This window comes from Felis catus, chromosome B2 (assembly GCF_018350175.1).
Source record: "Felis catus isolate Fca126 chromosome B2, F.catus_Fca126_mat1.0, whole genome shotgun sequence".
NCBI lineage: Eukaryota > Metazoa > Chordata > Mammalia > Carnivora > Felidae > Felis > Felis catus.
The window spans coordinates 124,345,535-124,364,894 of NC_058372.1; the positions used below are offsets into that span (position 1 = coordinate 124,345,535).

General features: G+C 45.1%; 1 protein-coding gene across 7 annotated transcripts in view; it reads left to right on the forward strand.

Annotated features, from left to right (window-relative positions):
• The window catches only part of ARFGEF3 (ARFGEF family member 3), a 185,630-nt gene that overhangs the window by 134,228 nt on the left and 32,042 nt on the right, over nt 1-19,360 (forward strand). For all 7 annotated transcript variants that reach the window (XM_045058104.1, XM_045058105.1, XM_045058106.1 and 4 more), the window contains 6 exons: nt 491-811; nt 3,121-3,254; nt 5,258-5,403; nt 7,181-7,360; nt 16,296-16,440; nt 18,028-18,150. In XM_045058104.1, the coding sequence (XP_044914039.1) occupies nt 491-811; nt 3,121-3,254; nt 5,258-5,403; nt 7,181-7,360; nt 16,296-16,440; nt 18,028-18,150 (1,049 nt within the window). The remainder of the gene's footprint in view (nt 1-490; nt 812-3,120; nt 3,255-5,257; nt 5,404-7,180; nt 7,361-16,295; nt 16,441-18,027; nt 18,151-19,360) is intronic.

The following is a 19,360-nucleotide window of genomic DNA, read 5'->3' on the forward strand; positions in this document are numbered from 1 at the left end:
GGACACGGCTGGACAGAGCCCTTGCGAGAGGGCCCATTATGGCTAGAGGTCCTGCCAGCCACATGGACCCTCGTTCTGGGATCCTACAGAAGCGCTTCCTGGGTCCTAATCAGAGCGCTAGAGGGAGGGGGAGAGGGCTCCTTGGGAAAACTCCCTCCAACAGCTGAAGTCCAAATAAGCCAGGAAGCTGGACAGGGCACAACAGGATGAAGAGAGCTTTTGTTACCCACCTTCCTCCCAGCATGGGGTGAGAGTCTGAGGAATCCTTACCCCACTTCCAACCCATCCGGTCCAACTCAAAAAAAAAAAAAGAATGTGGATAGTTGGGGGGGGGGGGAGGGAGAGGGAGAGGTGGCCCTCACCAGAGGAAGGAGGGAGATCGGGGAGGACTGTGAAGCTGGCCGGACTTCCTTTCTCTCACTGTGGGATTTACGGAGCTGTCCTGCTGAGCGGCAAGGCCTAACAGCTGCTTGTCTGTGACTCTGTCCAGGGTCTGCGAGTACGTGGGCACGTTAGAACACACCCATTTCAGCGCCGGCACCCCTCAGCCCCCTCTGACCATCAGCCAACCCCAGAGGGCGCCGGGGGACTCTGGACTCCTTGGCGACCCAGAGCGTGAGGACTCGGCTGCGGAGCAGAACCTGGAGCCGGAGAGCTCCCTGAGCGCGGCCCCTGTCATCCAGCCCCTCTCCGTCCAAGAGCTGGTCAGGGAAGGCAGCCGAGGCCGGGCCTCCGACTTCCGCGGGGGCGGCCTCATGACAGGGAGCAGTGCCGCCAAGGCCGTGCTCACACTGTCCACCCAGGCCGACAGGTATGAGCGCACGCCATGGTCCCCACACCCCAGACGGCTGCTCGCCGGAGGGCAGCGCCACGTCCGTCTCTCTGGGCTCAAAATCACTCCCAGGGCAATTTGATTCGTTGGCCGGTCATTTAAGCCTCTTTTGATTTTTTGTTTTGTCCAAACATACTTCTGTCTCCCAGCATGCCCTGCACTTAGAATGAACCGCTTGCCGTCTGACGACTAAGACCGGAGGCTCGGGAGGCAGGTTCCCTGGGCCTAGAAGCCTGCACTTACCCTGTGACCTTGGGCAGGTTCACCTCCCCTGGCCCTGATTGCCTCATCGTAAAGTAGGGTCACGAAGTCACTCTCTCACAGGGTAGCCGTGAGGTTAAACTAACTAGTACACTTGAAGCACTTAGGAGAGAGCTTGCTAAATAGGCGAAATCCATTATTTGGATGATAATTACAGTCCCACATCCAAGAGTGTGGTATATTATTTGACCACGTTACGGTCGAGAGGAAAAACTCAACGATAACCCCAAGCAATGACACTTTCTGATGTTGAAGGTGCTGTTGGTCACCAGTCACATGTAGTCCTGCCTCACTTCAGGCTCCACGCTGGGTCATTGTGCCCCCAGCACAGGTGCAGTGAAGTTTGTACAGGGGGCCAGACAGCCAGGGAGTGGGAGAGTGGAATAGCAATCACTGGTGCTCAGGAGAGTTCTTTCCTGGCCTTGACGCTAACTGCAAGGTCACATCCGTATAGTTTTTGGTTGTATGTGTGTAATGTGTGTGTGTGTATTATATATATGTATATATATATATGTGTGTGTGTGTATGTGTATATAATATTTATTTATTTTTGTATGTAATTTATATATATAAATATGTTTTATATATATACATACATATATATGTATATACATGTATACATACATACATATATACATACATACATATATATACATACATACATATATACATATATATGTATGTATATATACGTATTAGCGAGATAGAACAGGGGAGAGGGGCAGGTGGGGGAGGAGAGAGAGAATCCCAAGTAGGATTGACTTGAGCCAAAATCAAGAGTCAGGCGCTCAATCAACTGGGCCACCAGGTGCCCCTACGTCTGTATAAATAGTTATGCTGAGACTCAGTTTCTCCATCTACTAACCCAGTACAGCAATCCCTTTTTCCTGTTTGTCCAACAAGATGGCTGTAAAAGTGTTTCGGCATCTGGAAAGCAGTATACGAGTGTCAGGTGGTGCATAATATCCACCACTGATTTTTTTTTTACTAGGAACGAGAGAGAAGAAATGGTTAATAGGACGCAGAAACTCAATAATATTAAAATAGGAATTTCAAAATAGCAAGGAAAAGTGTCTTTGTTTCAATAGTTTGCGAATGTTTAATCCACGAATTCCCGTCTTAAAACCCCTATGTGTCCTATAACCTCTTCAAAAGAGGCTCCTTGTTCCATTTCTGTTGGCGACACTCTCCCTTGCCCAGCACGTCACACCCCATGGGCTGTTTGTCCTTCTGGTATGAGCACAGACTGGGAGGGCCGGCAGCAGGTGACCCAAGAGCAGTGGAAGGCTGGCCATATAAACGCACATTTAATGCCAACCTTCTGAACTCCAGTGAGCCTCCGATCCTTCTCTAAGCCCTGCTGCCTGTGCTCCCCTCTTCCTTCCCAGCTCCTTCTGCCAGAAATGTCTGTGCCCAGCTGAGTAGAAAACAAAAGGAACCTGCAAGGCCCATTAGGGTAGGGATATTTGTTCTTTTGGCTGATGCTTGAGTTCCCACCAAGTCCAAGGCTCTGGGTGTGTGTCAGAGGCGACCTTACAGCTAGCCCCACCCTGAGGGGGCTTACAGGCTTGGGTTTACTTGGGTTTTGTATCCTTCTCAAGGCCAAGCCCAGCATTAGACTCATCAGTTGTAGCCCAGCAAATGCCTTGATTCACTCAGTGGGCTTTTCTATAATACAGCTTAGGACGCTGAAGCTACTTCTAAGGATTCTATTCCCCGTTACTCAGTTTCAGGGAGTGACGCTTTGTCAATTTTCAACTTCTTGCCAAACATGTTCTTACTGTCTAGCATGGCTGTGCTAAGCCATGGGGATACACAGATATTTTTTTTTAATCATCTGTGCCCCTTAGATTAAAACCTCATAGTTAGAGCAGACTCGTACCCGGCAGTAATACGTATATAACATATATTTATTTTCAGTGTTGACACATTTTCATTAATCCCATTTGACAAAACCGTCCTAATGATTCTACCGCAAAGACTTGGCTAGATCGTCTCCAAATAACAAATCTGTTTACTCCATCCAGGCTCTTTGAAGATGCTACGGATAAGTTGAACCTCACAGCTTTGGGAGGGTTCCTTTATCAGCTGAAGAAAGCATCGCAGTCCCAGCTCTTCCATTCTGTCACGGACACAGTCGATTACTCTCTGGCAATGCCAGGTAATTCTTTCCCGGGAGAGACTGTGCTGTGAGAGTAGCGGGAAACGGCCCAGATCCCTGATAGCAACAGCCCCTCTGAAGACTTGAATCCACATTCCCTTTGCACACGGTACCCTGGCTGAGTTCTGGTGCAGATCTGTCTTCCAGCTGTGAAGCGTGGCAGGGGCGGGGGTGGAGTGACAGTATTATTCTCCATGAATGGAAATGTCGCTGCTGCCGGCACCGTAGGTGTTACTACACCTACAGCAGGTGCCGGGTTGCTCTACTAAGTTTTGTGCTTGCGATGTAGAAAATGGTGTGGCTACTCAGGGTGCAGATAGCTTCACGTGAGGGTGGGACCCCATCTCCATATCACAAACCGTGTCTCTTCGTTCAGTTCAGCGGTGCCGAATTCCACAAGGGACTGGTGGGAGAGAAAAGCGGAAGGGTCAGAGGCCTCCTGCCGTCAAGGCGTCTCGTTAGCGATCAGTCAATATCGCCGTCTTCACTGATGAGGCCAAGGGAAAAGGAAAGGTCCTCCTGAAGGGAGCAGGGTTGGGCTGAGCTGCCCGTGGGTCCCAAATGGGTGGCAGGTTGCTCACAAATGCAACTGTCCGTCAACAGCCACAGTTGTCGTGCGGAAACAGAGAGCCTCTGTCCTGATGGGTTCAGGCCGGGCACGCGCTGTGGTGGCAAGGTTGGATTGCGCAACATCTGAAGTCCTTTCCATCTTGGGGAATCTGAAGTTCTAAGTGTATATGTTTGGCCTTCTGATCCCTACTGCACATTCTGATTTGAGAAGTACAACTCTTTCCCCGCTAGTTTTTAACAGACTTTAAAACCTTAGCTGTATAAAGCCAACCTCCAGACCCATCAGACGTCCAGAGCATCCCTGAGCCCAGGGGCAGCCTCCAGAGTGTTTTGCATTGGAGAAATCAGCAGGCTCTCAGCTTACGAAAAGCAACGAGCAGGGTCAGAAGGAGGCGGCCCACCTAGGAGGAGAAGGCAGCATTTGCTTCGGAATGAATCACACGGGAGTTAAAATGCTGCCTTCACCATTTACCAGCTGCGTTGTCTTGGGCGAGTCAGTCTACCTTCTTGACATTTCATTGTTCTTAATGGCAATAATTACGTTTGTTTAAAGCTTGCTTTAAAAAAAAAAAAATAACGTGACTGAAGACACCTAAAGAACCAGCACAGCATTCGATGGCGAGTAAACATTCGGTGAATGTCAGTGATTATTCTTACTGTCATTGTGAACTTTATTTGATATGGCAAGATTAATTAGAAAGGAGGAGTGTGATAATGATCAGCATTTTGTAGGCGGCATGAGAGAAGCCAGACATGAGTGAGAAGAAAGTGACAAGAAGGGAGAAGACCAAGGGGATGGGGGCAAAGAAATTGCAAAAGGTCAGAGTAGGCAAGGACTGCACGGAACCAGACAGAGCAGGTTAAACAAGCATGTTATTGAGTGGGCAGGGGCCTGATCTGCTTGGCAAGGGCTTCAGAGGTGCCACTAAGGGCTGGCAAAGTAGAGCATGAGTGACGACAGCAACGAGCTAGGAGGGGGGGTCGGTACGTAGGTGCCAAGCCCCGCGATGAGCACCATCCTTAAAGTAACTTGAAGAGGTGAGTGCTGTTATCCCCACTTGCACAACCAGAAACGTGGCTTGGAGAGGGAAGTCTCTGGTCCAATGGAACCCGGCTTCTAAGTGGCTCAGCCAAGATTTGAGTCCAGGCAGCCGGACTCCCCCGCCCTCCTCCTTAACCACCGCATCATTCCTCCTCATCCACAGCCTTGCTCACACTTGTCACAGCAGGCATTGGGCATCTGCTGGTGACTCGGAGGGGTGGGGTCTGGCCTTGTTGAGTGAGCCACCCTGTCTGCCTTGAATCCAAGGTCCTCTCTCTTGCTTGGCCCCCGCTAACTAATCCTACCGCTCTGGGTATTTTTAGCCTCTCTCTGCGCTCGAATGGGTCCAGCTAGTTCTGTGTTTGGGCGTTCTGGTCTTGCCTTCTTACAGGAGAAGTTAAATCCACCCAAGACCGGAAAAGTGCCCTCCACCTGTTCCGCCTTGGGGATGCCATGCTGAGGATCGTGCGGAGCAAATCGCGGCCGCTGCTCCACGTGATGCGCTGCTGGAGCCTGGTGGCCCCGCACCTGGTGGAGGTGAGCACCTATGAGCACCTGGAAAGTGGAGCCAGTGCAGGGGGTTCCAGCCAGTGGGCGGACAAAGAGCACTGTGGCCCGAGAGCAGCGCCTGGGCACAAGCATCACAGTTCTCTATCCGTCACGGCACCTAGAGGGTCACCGCAAAGGGCGGTACCACCACGGTGTCACCCTGACCCTCTTTCTTTACAGTTACGTGACTTGGCTAGGTACCTCCCACAGCCGGTTTTTCATTCTTCATGCTCCGGTTTTAACCAAGGCTGGAGCTTCACTTTTTTTTTTTTTAAGTATTTATTTAGAGAGAAAGAGAGCATGTATGGGCACAGGGAGAGGAGAGGCAGAAAGCGAGGGAGAGAGAATCCCCCGTCGTGGGGCTCAGTCTCACGAATCGGGAGATGATGTCCTGAGCCGAAATCAAGAGTCAGATAGATGCTCAACCGACTGAGCCACGCAGGCGCCCCAAGGCCTCAGTTTTATGCGTGATTACAACAATGCCTTTTGCTCCTGCCAGCCTCTCTTTTCTGATAGCTGATTATATATAATCTGGGAAGCACCCTGTAACTAACCATACATCCTAGTTTTCTCAACAAAATTAATACCAGGGCCCCTTTCACTCTCCCACAAAGCAGTTCATAGGATAAATTCTGTCATACAAACTAAGCATTTCAACACATGACGACTGGCTACTTCTCAGTTGATGGGAAAACTGTTGCCTTGTTTTTCATTACAAACTATTCTTGCTCCTTCTTCAGTGCTCATCTGGTAGAGCTATGTCATAAAATAAAGGTTTGTTTTTTTTGGTTTTTTTTTTTTTTTTTGGAACTTAATTCACTAAACTGAGAACGTTCTAGCAAGGAAATAACAACTTGCTCATGGAAGAACCGTGTATCAGTTATCTGGTACACTATAATAAACCACCCCGAAAACCTAGCCATTTTAAAACAATAACCATTTACTTAGCTTATGATTCTGTCCGTCAGAAATCTGAGCTGGGCTCAGCGGGGCCCTTCTGGTCTGAACCAGGCTTGGCTGATCTCAGCTTGCCTCGCTTGTACGTCTGTGGTCGGCTGGCTCCCGGTGGCCTTGGCTAGGTGGGCTGGACAGGTGGGCCTCTCTCCATGGTCTCTCTCCCTTCAGCGGACCAGCCCTGGCTCATTGACGTGGCATTCTTAGGATTCCCAAGGAAAGCAAGAGGGCGGACCCCGAATCAGAACCACTTTTCAGTTCTCTACTCCTGCGGTGTTTGGTATTGTCCCATTTTCCAGAGCAGGTCGGACATCCGAGCCTAGGGTCTGTGTGAGAGAGGACTGCTAAAGATCCAAAGATGTGACCCAATCAGAGCACTGTCGGTGCAGGTGGCCCGCCTCTCTGAGGGACGATGTCTCATCTGATCTTCATACCTGGGGCATGGCTAAAAATGAGAGCATGGGCAACTCCCCGAACTAGGTTCTGGTGTCTCGATGGTCCATGTGTTCTCTACGCCCAAGAAAACTGAAACGTTGGGGGGGGGGGGAGGAGGGGGGGAAGAAATTACTAGAAGCTCTTATTTTTCCCAAAATATTAAAGTAAAACTGGAGTTGTGTCTGGTCTTCGGTTAAATGATTAAACATTGAATTTTAGTGTCCTGTTGATCTATACTTGTTCCTTGGATTTTTTTTTTCCTCTTTTACTTTAACAGAATTGCTGCTTCTATCTCCCTACAGTGGGGGGGTTAGGAACCTCAGAAACTATTTTCCCGAAGCCCTGACGGTGTTCTTCTCTCTCACGAATTTCGCAGGCTGCCTGCCACAAGGAAAGACACGTGTCTCAGAAGGCTGTTTCCTTCATCCACGACATACTGACGGAGGTCCTCACCGACTGGAACGAGCCGCCCCATTTTCACTTCAACGAAGCCCTCTTCCGGCCTTTTGAGCGCATCATGCAACTGGAGTTGTGCGACGAGGACGTCCAGGACCAGGTCAGGGTGCCGTTCAAGTCGGCGTCGCCAGCCCCACCGCGGGCTCTTCTTGACTGCGCTGGCTGCCACTGCTCTGCGGCCTTTGCAGATTTCATTTTTCCACTAACCCGCCGTGGAATCTGTGACGGAGAGGGGAAGCGCTTTAGCTAACTGGATGCACGGCTAGTGATTGGTGGCACCGGGGTTCGAAACGGGGCAATCTGGCTGTAGCGGTCTACACTTTCACATACCTCTCCCCTACTCTTTTTTTTTTTTTTTAATTTTTTTTTCAACGTTTATTTATTTTTGGGACAGAGAGAGACAGAGCATGAACGGGGGAAGGGCAGAGAGAGAGGGAGACACAGAATCGGAAACAGGCTCCAGGCTCCGAGCCATCAGCCCAGAACCTGACGCGGGGCTCGAACTCACGGACCGCGAGATCGTGACCTGGCTGAAGTCGGACGCTTAACCGACTGCACCACCCAGGCGCCCCACCTCTCCCCTACTCTTGATCACTACAGTACCCTCTGGACACTTCATGCCTAGCATGACGGTGGGCTAGGAACACAGACCCACGCTCTGAAACCTACCAACAATGTTAAGTAAAGGTTTATAAATCCCTTTGAAGCACGTTGGCGCTTTCTGGCAAGAAAGTAAAGAATACTAAGATGTCCAGAACTAAGTAACGGGAAGGCTGGCTTTGCCACGAGGGAATTTGCCATCAGCTGGAGCTGAGTTCTGCTTATCACGTTCCTGAGGCCACGGGACTGGGAGACAGATCTCAGTGCAAACCTTACAAAACTGGGGTTCACTCAGGCCAAAGGTAAATGAGTAATAAATCCAAGTCTCACCGTCCATGAGGATACTAGCAGCCTGTCCCTAACATTGGCTCTTGATAAAGATTAAAAAAAAAAAAATCTCTGTAGGATTTAAAATTACAAGCTAGCCTTTCTATAGGGTCAGCATATGAAATTAGACCACGCTGGTGGACTGAGAAGCCTTATACAGGCACGTGACAGAAGCAACAGAAATTCCTCCAGAGGAACTCTTCTCAAATCGGGCCACAAAAGAATCCCACAAATAAAGTTCCAGCATATGTGAGTTCACAGCATTTACAAAATAATACAAAACACACAGGGAAACAAGGCAACAGTCAGAGGGAACTGCCGAAGGAACAGGTGGTACCATTAGGACTAAAGAGCATTGAAATCTTGGCATCTTGGCCTGCAAAATATTAAATAAGAATGCCTAAGAAGCTTAAGGAAATGAAAGCAAGGAAAATGCAAGTTAATACCTAAACTCTAAATTGGGGGGGGAGGGGGTGTTCAATAATAGTGAATTAAATAGTTCAGATCAACTTCCCACAGGGATCAACCAGAAAAAGTTGGATAAAAAAATTTTTTGTTCAATCACTGGAAGGCATTGGAATACAACTGTGTATTCGATAGCTATGAGGCCAGTATCTAGGAGAAAAAGAATACCCAGAGTCTGTACCTGGTGCCTGAGACTACTTTCCGTGAACTGGAATCCCCTAATCTCAGAAGAGGAAGCTAAAAGATTGAAAAACTAAGCAAGATTAGAGTCTTTAATGAAACACTGATCTCTCGGGGCAGAACCGTGAAGAGAAAAGGGGGACGTATTAGGAGGAGGAGTGAAACTTAAACAGACTAGTCATAACGGGGAATAATCCCAATTCCTAACACGAGATGGATGACTGAGAGTTCTAGTGCCAGCCATAGTGCAGAATACCTCTCTGTTAGAAGATGACGTCATCCCAAGGATTCAGATTACTTCTTGATTTGCATGTGCAGTGTCTACATTCAATCAAAAACTAATCAGGCTCATTAGGAAATAATATGTTGAGGCACCTGGGTGGCTCAGTCGGGTAAGTGTCCAACTTTGGCTCTCAGGTCATGATCTCGTGACCCGTGAGTTCGAGCCCTGCATCAGGCTCTGTGCTTACACCTCAGAGCCTGGAGCGTGCTTCAGATTCTGTGTTTCCGTCTCTCTGCCTGCCTCTCTCTCTTTCTCTCTCTCCCTCAAAAATAAAAGTAAAATGTTTTTAAAAAGGAAATAACATGTCATTGAAAACAAACAAACAAACAAAAACAATAAAAATACACACACATGCGTGCATGCTCAGCCAGGGATCCAGACATCAGAGTTACCAGAGACAGACTTTCAAATAACTATGCTTAGCAATCCCTATCAAAATAACACCAGCATTCTTCACAGAGCTAGAACAAACAATCCTAAAATTTGTATGGAACCAGAAAAGACCCCGAATAGCCAAAGCAATCTTGAAAAAGAAAACCGAAGCTGGAGGCCTCAGAATCCTGGACTTAAGCTCTATTACAAAGCTGTAATCATCAAGACAGTATGGTACTGGCATAAAAACAGACACTCATATCATTGGAACAGAATAGAGAACCCAGAAATGGACCCAGAAACGTATGGCCAACCAATCTTTGACAAAACAGGAAAGAATATCCAATGGAATAAAGACCGTCTCTTCAGCAAATGGTGCTGGGAAAACTGGACAGCAACATGCAGAAAAATGAGCCTGGACCACTTTCTTACAACATACACAAAAATGAACTCAACATGGATGAAAGACCTAAATGTAAGACATCAAAATCCTCAAGGAGAAAGCAGGCAAAAACCTCTTTGACCTCGGCCACAGCAGCTTCTTACTCAACATGTCTCTGGAGGCAAGGGAAACAAAAGCAAAAATGAACTATTGGGACCTCATCAAAATAAAATTTTCTGCACAGCAAAGGAAACAATCAGCAAAACTGAAAGGCAACCAACGGAATGGGAGAAGGTATTTGCAAACGACATATCAGATAAAGGGTTAGTATCCAAAATCTATAAAGAACTTATCAAACTCAACAACCAAAAAACAATCCAGTGAAGAAATGGGCAAAAGACATGAATAGACACTTCTCCAAAGAAGACATCCAGATGGCCAATCGACACATGAAAAAATGCTCAACATCACTCATCATCAGGGAAATACAAATCAAAACCACAGTGAGATACCACCTCGCACCTGTCAGAATGGCAAACATTAACAACTCAGGCAACAACAGATGTTGGCGAGAATGCAAAGAGAGAGCATCTCTTTTGTCCTGTTGGTGGAAATGCAAACTGGTGCAGCCACTCTGGAAAACAGTAAGGAGGTTCCTCAAGAAATTAAAAACAGAAATATCCTAGGACCCAGCAATTGAACTACAAGATATTTATCCAAGGGATACAGGTGTGCTCTTTCGAAGGGGTACATGCACCCCAATGTTTATAGCAGCGCTATCAACAATAGCTAAAATACGGAAAGAGCCCAAATGTTCACTGAGAGATGAATGGGTAAAGAAAATATGGTATGTATGTATGTATATACATACATGTGGTATGTATGTGTGTGTGTGTGTGTATATACATACATACATACATACACACAATGGAGTATTACTCGACAATCAAAAGGAATGAAATCTTGCCATTTGGAACTACATGGATGGAACTAAAGGGTATTATGCTAAGTGAAGTTAATCAGAGAAAGACAAATATATAACTTCACTCATATGAGGGCCTTAAGATACAAAACAGAAGAACATAAGGGAAGGGAAGCAAAAATAATATAAAAACAGGGAGGGGGACAAAACATAAGAGACTCTTAAATATAGAGAACAAACAGAGGGTTGCTGGAGGGGTTGTGGGGGGTGGGGATGGGCTAAATGGGTAAGGAACATTAAGGAATCTATTCCTGAAATCATTGTTGCACTATATGCTAACTTGGATGTAAATTAAAAAATAAGTAAATTATTTTAAAAATAATAAAGAAAAATAACTATGCTTAAATATGTTGAGGAAGATTTAGGACAGGAGGGATTTGGGCAGCGGTGGCATGAAAAACTTAATGGATCTTCCGCACAAAAATCAAGTATTAAACAGGACAAAATTGTCAAAAGCAACACTTTCAGGTTTCTAGAGACTGACCAAGGGCAGACAACAAATTGAGTAGCATTTGTGTGTAGAAATAGTTTCTGATACAACTTTGGTTGGGAACAGTGGAAGTGCCTGACTTTCTGGCAAAGACCATACCCATCACCCTTGCTCTCAAGATATTGGCAAGAATAGGAGTTTGACCAGTGTGGAGCTAACTTGGAAAATCATCAGTGTTTCTCCTATAAATGATGGACTTGGTTTGAAGAAGATGAGAAAAGACCATTGGTTTGGCAACTAAGCGTGGTGAATTCATTAGGAAGCGTACAGGGGAACCCCGCAACTTTGCTAGCCTAAGGTTGCAGCGAGCAGTGAACCGGTAAGAAACGTAACATGAGTCTTGGGGGCACCTGGTGGCTCAGTCAGTTAAGCATCCGGCTTCAGCTTAGGCCATGACCTAGCAGTTCGTGAGTTTGAGCACCACATCGGGCTCCGTGCTGACAGCTCAGAGCCTGAAGCCTGCTTCTGATTATATGTCTCCCTCTCTTCTCTGCACCGCCCCCCCCACTCATGCTCTATCTCTCTCTTTCAGAAATAAACATTAAAAACATTTTTAAAAAGGAAATGTAACATGAGCCTCTGAAAACCAAAGACTTATAGAAAGACTAGATAAGTTCCTTGCACATCTCTGGCTGACTGAAACATGGTGAAAGATAGACCATACAAATACCACCATCAGTAGGTAAAAACCAGGGAAACTTGAAAACTGGTTAACCTTGGAATATTTTCCTCAATCTACACACATGGATTGGTTGAAGAGAATGGGAGCTTTAAAGGCTCAAGCTATCTGAGGGGCGCCTGGGTGGCTCAGTCGGTTAAGCGGCCCACTTCAGCTCAGGTCATGATTTCGAGGTCCGTGAGTTCGAGCCCCGCGTCGGGCTCTGTGCTGATAGCTCAGAGCCTGGAGCCTGTTTCAGATTCTGTGTCTCCCTCTCTCTGACCCTCCCCCGTTCATGCTCTGTCTCTCTCTGTCTCAAAAATAAATAAACGTTAAAAAAAAAATTAAAAAAAAAAATAAAGGCTCAAGCTATCTGAGCACAACTTCTTCCCACTTCATCAGCTGACCACTAACCTATGCAGACATGGGGATGAATACGAGATAGTAAGGCTAAGACATGACAAATTTAAAAAAAAAGGAACTGAGCCAGAGACTTTGGCTTCTCATACATAGGAAGAGATGTTGCACAGTGTAAGTTCAACCCTTTATTAAAAAAAAAATCAGAAAAATTAATCAGAATTCAGCATTACTACACTCTATTACATAAAATGTCAAATTTACAGAAAAAAAAAGAAGAAAGCATGCAAAGAGACAAAAAAAGAGTGACACATTGAGAGGGGAGACAAAAAACAAACAAACAAACAAACAGAAAGTGACTTAGAATGAGCGCAGATATTGGTGGTGAGGGACAGTCTTTAGAATAGCTATTATAAATATGTTCAAAGAATGAAAGGAAAATATGATGACAATGACTCAAAAATAGTCTAAAGAAATGAAAACTATTTGAAATGGCAGAACAATTCGTGAACTTTGAAGGTAGATTGGTAGAAATTATCCATTCTAAAGATTGGAGAGGATTGTTTGAGCAGAAACAAAACCTTGAAGACCTGTGGGAAAATATCAAGCTTACGTGGCATGGGAGTTCAGAGATAGATGAGAAAGACAAAGGGTGAGAAAACATATTTTGAAAAATAATGGAACCCCAATTAGCATCAATACATAGAGATCCACAGTAGATACATTATAGTCAAACTGCTCAAAGACAAAACCTTGAGAGCAGCAAGAGAAAAATAGTTCATTACTACAATAAGATTAATTGCTGCTTTTCCAGAGAGAATGAAAGCCAGAAGATAATGCAATGATCTATTGAAAGTGCTAGAAGAAAGAAAAAAAAAAAAAAGGTCAGTGAATAATTTAGAGTAATTACCCTTCAAAGATAACGATGAAGTAAAAGCATTCTCAGATAAACAAAAATTGAAAGAATTTCTTGCTAACAGACCTATAAGAAATACTAAATGTGGCTCAGTCGGTTAAGCATCCGACTTCAGCTCAGGTTGTGAGCTCATGGTTCATGAGTTTGAGCCCCGCGTCAGGCTTACTGCTGTCAGCACAAAGCCCCCTTTGGATCCTCTGTCCCCCTCCCTCTCTGCCCCTCCCTTGCTTGTGCGCTCTTTTTCTCAAAAATAAAGGGTTTAAAAAAGGAAATACTAAATGAATTCCTTCAGACTAAAAGGAGGTAACAAGATAGTAAATCAGTTTTACAAGAAGAAATGGTTCTTATGTGAGTAAATATAAAAAGATTTATATATTTTTTCTTTTTGTTTTAAAAATAATGTTTAGAGCGCTAACTCTGACACTCTATTTTTGGATTTACTAAATATAAAAATATAAATAACCATAACAGAACAAAGGGGGAGAAAATGAAACTATTTAGAAGCAAATTTGCTAGATTTTGCCAGAATTATGTCAGTATTAACTTGAAGAATATTGTGATGAATTAAGGATGTATATTATCCCTAGGGCAACAGTCAAGAGAATAACACAAATAATAAATTAAAAGTAGATAAAGGATTCCGTACAATTTGACAATAAATTTCATATAAAAAAAACATGTTTAACACAAAAGAAGGCAGTAAAGGAGGAACAAAGGAACACAAATCACATTATATGTGGAAAACAAATAATAAAATGACAGACCTAAATAAGACATCGTTAATAATAGCATTCAATATGTATTGGCAAAAAGATGCTCAATGTCATTAGTCATTAAGGAAATGCAAATCAAAACCACAATGGGATATCACTTCAAACCCACTAGAATGACTCCAAGATAAAAGATACTAAGTTTTTGATGAGAATGTGGAGAAGTCCAAACTCCCATGTGCTACTGACAGAAAGGTTAAATGCACCACCATGGAAAACAGGCTGGCAGTTCCTCCAAAGGTACATACCCAAGAAAAATGAAAATATATATCCGTATAAATCTAGGCACAAGCATTCATAGTAATGTTATTCATAATAGCCAGAGAGATGGAAACAACGTAAATTCCATCTGCTGATAAATGGATAAATGTGGTATTTCCATATAATAAAATATTATTTGGCAATAAAAAAAATGAGTTCTGATTTGTGCTACAACATGGATGAACCTTAGAAACATTATACTAGGTGAAAAAGGCCAGTCACAGAAGACCACATTTTGTATGATTGCATTTATGAAAAACGTCCATCGATAATAAGCAAATCAGTAGAGATACAAAGTAGGCCAAGGATTGCCTGGAGAGGAGGGTAGGGTTGGGTGGGAAGGATGACCGTCCCCAGGTGCTGGCTTTGGTGGACACAGGCAGGTAATGAAAATGCTCTAAAATTAGACTACTGATTAGATTGCTGCACAACTCCTTGAATATGCTAAAAAAAAAAAAAGTTATACAGTATAAATGGGTCGATCTTATGGTATGTGATTTATGTCTCAAAGATGTTAGAAAACACGAATTGACTAAAAGTATCAAAAGGCAGAGATTCTAAGACTGGACAAAGCAATAAGATATTATAATATGCAGGTGACAAGAGACAGATTTTAGATTCAAAGGCACAAACAGATTGCAAGTAAAGTACTGGAAACGATATGCCATGCAGATAGTAACCATGAAAGAGTTGGGGTGGCTGTATTGATGTCAGGCAAAATGCACACTAATATGGTGAATATTACTAGAAATAATCTTTGGGACCTTGCGTTAGGCAAAGATTTCTCAGAAACGACACCAACATGAAGGCACGTGGTGGTTCAGTTGGTTGAGCGTCCGACTTAGGCTTACGTCATGATCTCACGGTTTGTGAGTTCAAGCCCCACATCAGGCTTTGTACTGACAGCGCAGAGCCTGCTTGGGATTCTCTCTCCCTGCCTCTCCCCTGCTTATGCTGTCTGTCTGTCTGTCTGTCTCTCTCTCTCTCTCAAAAATAAAAATTTTTAAGAAAGAAATGACACCAACATCCATAAGAAGAGAAATTGATGAATTAGGTTTCATCAAAATTAAAAACGTGTTCTTCAGGGGCGCCTGGGTGGCTCAGTCGGTTAAGCGTCCGACTTCAGCCCAGTCACGATCTCGCGGTCCGTGAGTTCGAGCCCCGCGTCAGGCTCTGGGCTGATGGCTCAGAGCCTGGAGCCTGTTTCCGATTCTGTGTCTCCCTCTCTCTCTGCCCCTCCCCCGTTCATGCTCTGTCTCTCTCTGTCCCAAAAATAAATAAACGTTGAAAAAAAAAATTTTTTTTTAAAAAAACGTGTTCTTCAAAAGACACCATTAAAAAATAAAAAGACAAGGCCAAACTATTTCAAAATATGTATAAATCCTATATCTCAGGAAAGACCTGAATCTAATAATCTTTTTTTTGGGGGGGGATGTGTATTTATTTTTGAGAGAGGGAGAGAGACAGAGCATGAGCCGGGGGGCGGGGGGAGGGCAGAGACAGGGGGAGACACAGAACCAAAGCAGGCTCCAGGCTCTGAGCTGTCAACACAGAGCCTGACGCGGGGCTTGAACTCACAAACTACGAGCTCATGACCTGAGCCGAAGCCGGGCGCTCAACTGACTGAGCCACCCAGGCGCCCCAGGAAAGACCTGAATCTAGAATACATAAAGAACTCTAATAACTCATTAATAAAAAGTCAATAATGAGAAGACAAAAACCCAATTTAAAAAAAAAAAACAGCAGAACATTTATGGATGGCTAACAGGCGTGTGAACAGTTGCTCAACAATGGAAGTCTTTAGCAGAATGCAAATTAATGCAATGTGGCTGCTAATGTAGATTTTTGAGTGAGTTTGGCTGAATTCTGGTTTTTTTTTTCACTGGCACTGATCCAGATATAGGGACCAGAGAAGCGTATCCCCCTTTCCAGAAATTCTCCTGCTGCTTGTAAGGAAGAAGTTTTAAGTGCTACTTCCTTTGCCTCCGCCAGGTTGTCACATCCATCGGCGAGCTGGTTGAAGTGTGTTCCACCCAGATCCAGTCAGGATGGAGGTCCTTGTTCAGTGCCCTGGAAACGGTGCACAGTGGGAACAAGTCTGAAGTGAAGGAGTATCTGGTTGGTGATTACTCCATGGGTAAGAACGTGTGTTCGTCTCGTATCCCGAAACTTTACTGAACGCTTTTATGAGTTCTAAAGTTTGGGGTGGAGTCTTGAGGAGTTTCTAAATAAAATAGACCACGTAATCTACAAACGGGCAATTGTACTTCTTCCTTTCTGATTTGGGTGCATTTTAGTTTATCTTTTCCTGCCTGGTTGCTCTGGGTAGCATTTCCAGTCCTCTTGTTAAGTGAGGGTAGTGAGAGGGAAGTATATATGTGGATGATTCTTGTTATAAAGCATTAGTTCTTGATGTCGGTTTTCATGCTATCTAAAGAAACAGAGCAATAGGGAAGACCGCCATGCAGCCATGTTTTTCCGGCAGGGAACAATCTGGTAAAGCAGGGACACACGTTCTGAGTTCTGCCAGCAGGCCAAGAACCCTGAGCATGATGAATCAGGCCCTGCTCTTATGGACAGATTAGACAGAAGACTGACACTCCCGTTTGTTGTTTCAGTTACACCTATCTGTGTTGAGTTCATTCCTAAAGCCAAAAAGGAAAACATTGTTCACTTGCTAGTAAGAAGCAGGAAAGCATCATCATGTAGTAGAATCCCAGTTAAGGAAATTGGGTTTGGCTGGAGATGGATGGGGACCCATAGAGCATGCCCAGCAACCATGGGTATTCTGTCAGTGCGTGGTCCCCAAGACTACTGATAGGTTCAGAAACCAACCAGAGGGGTTCATGGGACTCAGCCTATAGTTATACTAAGTCTTGTTGCATGGCTCAGATTTATTACATGGCTCACAGCCGAGATTTATCATGGCAACATACTAAGGACAGGCCAGAGGATCAGAGCAAAAAAATCAGAGAATCTTGGGACATCCCTGTGCAGGTTTCGTGTGCTCTCTGCCTCCCATGAGGGTCCCACAGAGCATACTCTTCCCCAGTAGTAAAAATGCAGCAACATGAGGCTGTTTCTTCCCAGCAAAGCCCATTAGAGACCCAGCTAAGAGCTGGCCACATGGGTACCCTCTACCTAGCACCCACCAAAATCCCAGATTCCCCAAAGGAAAGCAAGTATTCGGAATAAACCATGTTGTTTGCACAGTCTAGGCACCGTGAACCACCCTTATCAGTTAACTGTTGCCCGGGAATATTCTGAGAGCCCAGTTCCCAGATACCAATCAAGGAAAACTCTTGCAAAGCAGGCCTTCTAAGAATAGCAGTCTCAAGCCTGTGAACTCTTTTCTGCACAGTTATGAGTCAATCAGAATACGCCATCAGGGCTTTTCTAAAACCTTCCCTTCCCTATAATTGTGTGTGCAGGAGAATCCCAGAGACCCGCATGTTTCACTACCCTGTAGACTCACACATTGCCTCAGCCCTGCATTCAGCTGTTTGCCCTCATCTCTTGTCTACCGAGGTCTTGGTATTTGTAGCCTTCCTGCAGCTCCCCCTGCAGGCAAAGCTGAGAAAGACAGTACTGTGCGCTCCGTCAAAAGGCCAGGGATTTCCTCCAATAGGTCTTTTCCAAGACCCCATGGAAGATGCTGAGAGTATGGACAGCCTGAAGGGTAGAGACTTCATTTTCTTACAATTCTACAACCTCCTCCCCTCAGGAAAAGGCCAAGCGCCAGTGTTTGATGTATTTGAAGCTTTTCTCAATACCGACAACATCCAGGTCTTCGCCAATGCAGCCACGAGTTACATCATGTGCCTTATGAAGTTTGTCAAAGGACTGGGTAAGTGGGGTCTTCTTTCCACGCCTCGTGACAGCTGGGGGCCCCGTCCTGGATGACTTTGTGTGGAAGGGCCCGGAGACAGGCCCAAGGACAAGCTTGGCAACAAGCAAGCAAGCAAGCCTGGGCGATATGCAGATGGCAGTGTGCTGTCTACTCAGGAGCAGAAAGCTTACTGTGAAAACAGCTTGGATTCTGTCCAGGGTCGCTGTCATTCATCGTGTTCACGGGACACTCTTGTAGCACGTTTGCAATCTATGTGTTATTTTGCTCCAACTTCTTTTTGAGTCTCAGAATATTCGGTACTGTATTCAGTAACTGCCCCGATGCAGGAACTACGATCCTCGATGTCCCATAATTGGCGGCCTCCGCCTGAGTTCCCAGCTCCTCCTAAAAAAAAAAAAAAAAAAAAAAATCAAGCATGCCTTCCCCTGGGCCTTGTTAATCATAAAATTTCTCTGGAATGTCAAAGTCCCCCTTCTCTGAGGCCTTGTGGGTGTCAGTCTACTAAGTTGATTTTCTGCTTAATTTAGCAATACTTTAACAAAGTAGAGTCCTGCTATACAACACGACCTGCTGTAGCAGGTTGCTATAAAGCGCAAGCTACCTGGGATGAGAGAGGAGGGCAGTCAGTTTCTGCCAGCAGTTCCTAAAACCAGAAATTTTAGAAGGAACTTAAATCTTAAAGTTTTGAGAACTTCGCCCTGGAGTGCTCTGAGACATGGAGGCTAAGAACAATTTAAATAAGGGCAATATAAAGTTCATAATATATATATTTTTTAATTTTTGCTAAATAATTCACAATTCCTTTGCACAAGAAAACTGGACACAGAAACGAGGTGACTTCACTCACGCTCCCTTTTTTTTTTTTTTTAATTTTTTTTTCAACGTTTATTTTTGGGACAGAGAGAGACAGAGCATGAACGGGGGAGGGGCAGAGAGAGAGGGAGACACAGAATCGGAAACAGGCTCCAGGCTCTGAGCCATCAGCCCAGAGCCTGACGCGGGGCTCGAACTCACGGACCGCGAGATCGTGACCGGGCTGAAGTCGGACGCTTAACCGACTGCGCCACCCAGGCGCCCCAACGCTCCCTTTTTTTTAAGGGACCAGGAACAAAATGCAAGTTTCAGGATAGCGCCTGAAGGCAACAAGCCTGATCTGTAGACCATTGTTGTTGTAGTCTATTATTTATCATATATGCTTTATTCTATT